Source organism: Diabrotica undecimpunctata, unplaced genomic scaffold (genome assembly GCF_040954645.1).
Source record: "Diabrotica undecimpunctata isolate CICGRU unplaced genomic scaffold, icDiaUnde3 ctg00001058.1, whole genome shotgun sequence".
Lineage (NCBI taxonomy): Eukaryota > Metazoa > Arthropoda > Insecta > Coleoptera > Chrysomelidae > Diabrotica > Diabrotica undecimpunctata.
Window position 1 is genome coordinate 631 of NW_027313240.1, and position 8,998 is coordinate 9,628.

General features: G+C 32.5%; 1 protein-coding gene across 1 annotated transcript; it reads right to left on the reverse strand.

Moving 5' to 3' along the window:
- Positions 1-4,508: 4,508 nt before the first annotated feature.
- LOC140431855 (uncharacterized) lies at positions 4,509-5,966 on the reverse strand (the record flags this gene model as incomplete). Its single annotated transcript, XM_072519731.1, has 3 exons — positions 5,908-5,966; positions 5,652-5,771; positions 4,509-4,749 (listed from the first exon to the last, which is right to left on the reverse strand). Coding segments are annotated over exons 1-3 (391 nt in total), but the record flags the coding sequence as incomplete, so codon positions are not given.
- Between the last annotated feature and the right edge of the window lie 3,032 nt (positions 5,967-8,998).

Genomic DNA, 8,998 nt, shown 5'->3' on the forward strand with positions numbered 1-8,998 from the left:
TATTCAGGTGTGAAGTTGTCTGTCTCCCATCAGATATATCCCCAGCTAGCGGATAGGGGAGTGCTCTCACCGGCTTGTTAGGTAAGTTAGAGAGTAAGTACAAGAGAAATCCCTGTAATATAATCGCCATTTATGTGCCTTGTCGATTTAACCAAAGCGTTTGACAGAGTACAAATACGAGATGTAACACATCTATTATAGAGTGTGTTCATAAAGTGTGAAAACGGTCTATCGTCTCATGACTTAATTATTTTCAGGCATATTTTTATCTAAAAAATTAAAAGCCCATATTTTTGTGAGTACAACCGTACCAAACTCATCACATTCAAACTTCAGTATACAGAGTGTATAGAAAACCAGTGCTCGTATTTCTTAAAATTTAATTCAAAATTTATTTTACAAAGAATATTATTAAAGAGGTAAAGACAAACAACATAATTATAAGAATTGCTCGAACGGAGTGGCCTATTGTTGTACGATACAGAAGGTACACTAAATAAAAGGACAATTTTCATAACACGAAAATGTCAAAAAACCCATTTTAACTAAACCTTTTATAACAAATGTTCAATCTGAAACCCATTTACCTCAAAAAGCTTATGAATTCTTTCCTTAAACGATCTTCTAACTTTAACAAATATGTTTGGCTGATTGGCAATAAAATTAACGGCATTTAATATTTGCTGCCATAGTCATTGACGATTATTTAATTCTTGTGGGTATACCAGTGATTTCATATACCCCAGAAATAAAAATCTCAGGGATTACATTCGGGTGTTCTAGGCGACCACGGAACTTCACTACTTCTGCCAATCAAACGATCAGGAAATTGCTGATCTAGATAGTTCCGTACTATTAAAGGACAATGAGGCGGGGTTCCATTCTGCATACGCGCTATCTCAGAGTTGGCAAATCTTCTGGATCGTCGAAAAGTGTAGTTTGTAGTTTGTAGAAACTGTTAATACGAGTCACCATCCAAATTTGCTGGTAATTCATAAGGACCAACAAACGATCTCCAAATATACTGCACCATACATTAATCTTAAATTCATGTTGAAAAATGTGACTATCGAAATAGATGGGGAATTTCAATATTTCAACTGTGGCTGTTTCTCCAGTTACAATACTCCTCTACGTGTAAATGTAGCCTCGTCCAGTTAAAAGATTTTTTTTTATTTATCATCCAGAATGTTTTTTAATAGCGACTAAAATTTTATTCGCGCTATCTCAGAGTTAATAGCGACTAAAATTTTATTTGCGTGGAAAAAGCAATCGCATGACCCACAAACACCAACATAATTAAAACAATAAACAAACTAACTGTATCGCTTCATTTTGAACTTCAAATATCTCTAAAAATAATGACTTTATTGTTACAAATGAAGAGTAAATTATTTACATACACAGTATTGAAGAATCGAAAAATTGAGCTAATATAAAAATTCCGCCAGTGGTGTAGAATTTGGGAGAGGTCAACCATTCGTTTTCCTATGTCGCACGCTTCTGGTAGTGGCCAGAAACGTTTATTAAACATAATTTATAGTGTATTTTTATGTATGAGAGAGTAATAAAACAATAAATTATGTATGCAAATCCCTAAACTGTTGATACGGGTGACTCAATGAAAAACACATATTTGTCAACAAGTTTACAGAAGTATATAGGAAAACAATTTTAAATTGACTATAACCACCAGGTATAAAGGTTGGAGCAGAATAGAATACAATAGTTGTGAGGGTTACTAATCCCTAAATAAGGTTGCCAGTGTCGGAGTGATGGAGGTTAACAGGTACTAATGAATTTACAAGAAATGTAAGATGTTTATTTTATTGGTTATATATAACCAATAAAAGTTTAATAAGTACCTACCTATTTGCAAAATAAAGTTTAATTCTTTAGATAAAATAAAACGTTTTATTTTATCTATTTGCAAAATAAAGTTTAATTCTTTGCCTATTTGCAAAATAAAGTTTAATTCTTTAGATAAAATAAAACGTTTTATTTTATCTGAAATGAGTGCATTCCACGAAGTAAGGGTTTCAACAATCAAACATTAAATTCTTTAATTCCAGGAATCTACGACAGTAATTGACTAGATAATTACCTTCTAAACTTATTCCACAGAAAATGTGATAGTGGGTTTTTCCATTTTGTATATAGGAAGGTCCAAGTGGCGTATTCAAAATTCTTAACAGTTCACTAAAAGTAGGTACTTCAGTTGCAAGGTGCAGTTTATTGTGTATACTAGTGTTATGGAAAATTTGGAAGTGCCGTGTAAACGCCGAAAAATTGGTCCTCTAACAGTTAATGAAAAAACATTAATATTTAATTGTTTTAAATCATTTACAGACAAACGTTTATGTGAAAGTGTTGATGAGACCGTTGAGTTAGTTAGCAGTACACTGGGTGTTGGGAAATCTACGATTTACAGAGTTATTAAAGAAGAGAAATGTGGTAGTTTTCAAATGCCTCGTTAATGCTCCAGGGAAACCAAAATTTCAAATAGAATATCATTTTAAAGAAGGACTTCGACGGAAAGTGCATGAATTCTTCTTTAGACAAGAATTTCCAACATTGGATAAAGTTCTTGTCTCAGTTCGAGATGATAAGGATTACCCAGAAATGAGTCGAAGTACGTTATGGAAACTTTTAAAAGAAATAGGCTTCCGCTGGAAAAAGAATCCCAGAAAGTCTATTTTATTAGAAAGAAGCGATATTGTCATATGGAGAAGACATTTTCTAAGAACCATAAAGGAAATGAGAAACCAAAAAAGAAAAATATTTTATCTTGATGAAACATGGATCAACGAGGGTCATACACCAAATAAATTTTGGCAGCATGAAACTGTTACAAGTCAAAGGCACGCTTTTGTAAATAACTTATCTACTGGTTTAAACCCACCATCAGGAAAGGGACGCAGGCTGATAATAGTACACATTGGCAGTTCAGACGGTTTTGTTGAAGGTGGTTTATTAACTTTTGAATCAACTCGTACCGGTGACTACCATGAAGACATGAACGCTGATGTCTTTCAAGAATGGTTCGAACAAATGATAGATCTTCTTCCTAAGAACTGTGTAATAGTAATGGATAATGCAAGTTATCACTCCAGACTTATAGAAGGACTGCCCACAACCAAGTGGTTAAAAAAAGACTTGCAGAATTGGCTGAGTTCAAAAAATATTACGTACCATCCCGGATCTATAAGAAAGGAACTTTATTCGTTGTGTGCCCTTCATAAAGAAAAATTTTAAAAAATACGAAATTGATGAAATTGCCAAAAATCGTGGAATGACAGTACTTAGATCCCCACCATATCATTGTGAATTAAACCCGATTGAACTGGTATGGGCACAGATAAAGAGTGAAGTTTCAAGAAAAAATACCACTTTTAAAATTCATGATGTTAAACAGTTGTTTTTGGAGGCCGTAAATAATGTAAAACCTGAAAACTGGGAAAAGGCAGTAAATCACACTATTAAAGAAGAGGAAAAAATGTGGAAGCTGGACAATATTACTGATAAAATGATCGAGCCAGTTATTATAAATCTTGGTTCTGAAAGTTCATCTTCTGAATCTGATTTGGATTTGTAACAAGTAGCTGTAAGTTTTATATTAATATTTTTATTCATCTATTTAACATACCTTAGACGGTTTTAAAAACTCTTTTTCTCTTTTGTAATTTTTAAAAATTAAAAAAAATGTGAATTTTTTAAAACCCTTTTTAATGTAGGCCAGTCAGTTCTAATATAGTGTGTGATAAAAGAGGTCACTTTTGTTTACATACACATAACACTTTATAACACTGAAATAATTCATTTATTTTTTACAATTATTCAAAGTAATTTTTCATTAATCTTGAGCACGCCCATGGAGTGGTCGGAGCTACCAGTTAAAATTATGCTAATTACTCTCTCGTTCATAAAAATAAACTATAGCAGGGTGCACAGTACCTACACTTCTTACCAAGTATTACAAGGATATGTTAAATAGTTTCAAAGTACTAGGTACAAATAGGTTTTAAAATTTTAAGTGATTTATGTTAATCCATAATATTTTTGTGCCCAGGAATCTATAGTTAAAATATTTCCAATTATTAATGAAACACCCTGTATAAAACTTGTCAGATCATCATATCATACACTGCTGAAACTGAAGCTAATTCGAACGCAACACAAAGACTATTGGAAATAGAAATGAAAATATTTCGTAGAATAAATGGGTGGACCAAGAAAAGGAAGACTGAATGGAACCAACACATAAATGAAAGCCGAGGAATAACCCGAAGGAGAAACAGGCATTTTTGCCTATAGAAAAAAGTAGGACGAAGACTATAAGGGTAATATTTAGGTTATTGTTTATTGTTATTGCTCTTCAGAGCGTCAACATTCGCCTAAAAAGCATTGGCTACCAAATCAATCGTGTTTAGATATTATTAACATAATTATACATAATATGAAATATATTATTCAATAAATTGAAAGGACATTATAAATGTAATACTTACTACCAGCCGGTATGCCCAAACTAGCTGCCTGGTTAGCTACAGCAGAGAGAGTATTAGTGTATACAGAGGCAGCTGCCGATGCGTTGACTGTAGATTGGTAGGAAGAAGGAAGCGCCGAAGGCCGACTTCCTGCTGAGCTTGCAGACATCATTCCGAATGGTAAAGATGGGTGGTGTCGGAAGACCAAAACCACCAGCTGCAACAGCAAATAAGTTTGCGGCAGCATCTCTGGGCCAGTATGCTAAAAATACAATTTAACAGATAATTTAAAGAATAATTCGAGTCCTAGACTCCCTCAGCCAACCTCTTTATTCTTTATGCCATTCTCTCCCACGATTGACTACCAAGAAGATGTCTTGCGTTCTCATCGACATCATCCTCATTACAGATTATTTGCCATGTTTCCAGGCTTTGCTTAAGACCTGCTTAACCGTGAATTGTTCGATGGTCGATCTTCCTTGCCTAAATCCTGATTAATATTCTGCGATTATCTCTGTGAGAGATGGTAGTCTATGGTTAAGTATACTGGCAGATATTTTGTATTCACACTACAGCAAGGAGATTCCTCATTTTGACAGAGGAGTTTATCGTCATTTTCATAGATTAGGCAGATAATATTCTTATTCCACTCTTTGGCATTTTCTCCTTTATCGCATCCAGGGACCTTGTTATTGTTTTGCAGTTTGATTGCTATTTCAACCTCTTCTATCGTTGGCAGTTTAGTTGTCCTACTCTCTTCGTTTTATGCTTGACATAATTACAATATAATTTTAAATGACTAAAAGTAACAAAAACAAATAAAGTATTCGTCCTTTCTCTGTAAAACTATGTGCTCTGGTCACGTGATCACGTTTTGCACTATATTCAAGGCCCATCAGGTAGCGACATATCAAAGACACACTTGGAGGGAGAAAGGATTGTTAACCATATTTATTACTACGTAATGGACATTCTACATGGCACCATCTACTATGGATGGCAGAAAAGAGACACCACAAAATTCAGAAACACATAATTTCAAAGACATGAGCTTTGGAACGAGGCAAATCGTCCGAGATTCTTCTAATTCTAGTTTGAGCTGATAAAAGAACATACTTTTATGTACACTCTTCCTTCCATAATCTAAGAAAACTTAATACTCACCACCAAAGAGATTGGCAGCATCAAGCAAAGACGAATGATCTGGTTGATTTGAAACTTTGTTGGAGTTAGAGTTTCCATCATTGTTCTTGTCATTTTCCTTTTCCATTTCAATTCAGCTATCTAGAAAGTATATTAAAGTATATCATTTGATTTTTTATCTATATATAAAACTTACTTGATCTCAATTGCTTAATATTTTTAGTAACTTGTCTTTTGAACCATTGAGAATCATCATAGAAGTAATTAAAATTTTTACCAGTGCGGAATTTTTTGTCAGTAAGTCCATATTTGTAAAAACTGCTTCATTTTACCTGTAAAAAATAGAGGTATATTAACAAAGAGGAAACACAGAAAAACACAAATAAACTGTGGGGTTAAACCAACTTTAACTTGGTCATTACTAAATTTATTTTTATGAAATTTTGGTTATTTGAACATTCGGCTATTTGAAGACAATCTGAAACCAGCAGTGTAGTATTTTTTAAGTAAAAAATCGTTGATAAAAATAATTTAAATAAAAAGAAATAGTATGTTTTGAATATTTACGATTCTTGAAGGTGAGAGGTGAATTAATGGACAAAGAAGATGGTGCTTTTGGGATAAGTCTTCATGTTTAAGGTAACCGGGTGTCGCCACCTCTTTTATTGAGATAATTATGGTGATTTTCAGCATCTTCGTGGATAATTATTAATTTTGTCAAAGAAAACAATGATGGCTATAGTTCTAGAATTGTAAACATCAATTTTGTGACTTGTTTGTAGTAGTATTGCAACATTTTTTTTATAATTAGGTTAGTAACTAATTATTATATTTAATTTTGAAAATACACCTAGAATCTCATATTTTATATAGGTCTTATTATTATAATCTGTTTGGTATGAGAGGTACCGATATAGTCTTTTATGAGAATGTAACGGTACTTTAGAATTACTGTAAATTAATTTAGTATTATTTTATACTTGCTATAAATTATTACTTTTAAAGCCAGTTATCTCGAGATAAGCCTAAAACATTAAGGAGAGATATTTATATGATCTACTCTTTTGGATTTTTTTTTAAACGTCAAGTTCTCCTTAATGTTATATTTTACTTATATGTTTATAATATAATATAATTAATAAATAATATATATATATATATATATATATATATATATATATATATATATATATAGATTTATTTGTATTTCTGTTTTGGAATTCACCCTTCTGGTGAATCAGTTATTGAATATATTTTGTTTTGTTTACCTACTGAATTTTATTTATCTACTCCTAATAAGTTTCCCGATAATACAGTATCTCTGAATATTTGCTAATAAAAATATTTAACTATCACGATATCTTCGACCAGGAGAAAGATCAGGCTGTATATGTTTTTAGGTAAGTAGTGAACGAATTCCACAGAACATATTTATTATTTGTTTATGTAGTGTGTTGACGACATTTATTTAACAATTAACTGTTAATATCTTTTCTTATATTTGGTTTAGAACCTAATTATATCTCCTTATCTCTTTTCGTTTCCCCTTGTAACCCTAAAAATTAAGTGGCGACCTTTTTCTTATCTTCTCTTATCTTTAATATTTCTATTGTTGGATCCATTCCCGTTCCAAAAGCTAGTTTCGAAACCCCGACTCGCTCTCCACCAACCATCTAGCTGCCTTTTCTAGTGACTTTTATAGCACCATCCAAAAAAGGTTTCTGAGGTTACAGTATGCAACGTTCATATACTCTGTATGTAGTAGTATGTAATATCGTGGATAGTCTGCATAAGAAATTTCATGAACCCCGCATTGTACGTTAGGATTCTAGTCTTTAAAGGATCGGACAAGAGATCAAGAGATCTCCAAGTTTTTGGAGAGGAGTAAATATTGTCTTCATTCCTTTTGATTTGGGAATTTTATCTATTTTATCAGCGACACCGTTAATATCTGAAAGAAAAGCTTTGGTACGCGCTATCTCAGAGTAAATTGAGATTGTATAATATATATGTCAGGGGATGAGGGAAGTGGTAACCATTTTAGACGAGGGAATATTTTAGAGAAGATCTAATACTACTTGCATCGTCGCAAAAGCGTATTGATCTTGAAAAAATGACTGAAATATTGATGACTGAATTAATTTGTGAAGGTTGATAATGATAGTAGTGGTTGGTATGGATGCCTTTTCAGTAAATAGAGAAAAATAAACCTTGGAATTGATTTTTCTTTATGACTACGTCTAGGAATAGTAAGGTTTGAAAATATACCATGGGACCAAATGATGAATATATCGTGAATATATCGTAACCAACATGCAGGTTTGAATACTGATAAGGATAGTGCTCGGGTCTTAAAGTTTTCAATGAAGATGACTTTCATGACTAGCAATGACTTCCATGAGAGAGTGGGGTGGCATTGGGGCACCTTTGACTTGTGTGTGTGTAGAATTGATCTTAAAAGATAAAATAAGTGATTCCAGAATATTTAGGGTTTCTTCTATAAGAATTTGAGACAGGATATTATGTAAGAAGTGCGATAAAACGAAAATAGTTTTTGGCGAACGATGAGGCATTTTCGGCAAAGGGTTGTAAGTTTTAGCCAAATATTTTTCTAATTGGGATATTGAGTCGGACAGTCATATGTACCGACAGAGGACGCAGTGGCAAACACAGATGAAGTCCTAAATATTCTTACTGATCCGAAAGTTATACTCTCGGTCACATCATGAGGAACAGCGAAATATTCTGATTGCTGCAATTAATTTTACAAGGAACAGTAAAAGGAAAACGATGATCTGGAAGGCGAAGGATTTCCTGGCATTAAAATCTACGTACATGGTTCAATACAACAACCATAAATCTTTTCAGAGCAGCAGTTGCAAAATACAGATTGCCATGATAGTTGCCAACATCCGAACGGATAGTAGCCCAGTCTGGGTTATGCAAAAATCATCGATTTCACGGCAAAATTTTTCGCAGATATCTGAAGCTTTTAATATATAGGTGGGGGTTACTAGATGACGAATAGATGAAAAGGTACTAGTATTTTTACCTTGCGTTTTTTTTAAACAATAATTTATGGTCACAATTTGATTTTTCCCTTATATTTTAAATAAACATTTATTTATATCATTTTTTTATATCAAGACAATCTTTATTTTCCCGTTTTTTCAATTAAAATTGATAAATAATTTACGGAGATATTTGCAAAAAAGCAATTTTTTTGCACTAATTTATTTAATAATATCATAATCATTAATCTATTTAATTTAGACAAAAAATCAAATTGTGACCATAAATTATGTTTAAAAAAAACGCAAGGTAAAAATACGAAAATACTTTTCATCTATTCGTCATTTAGTAACCCT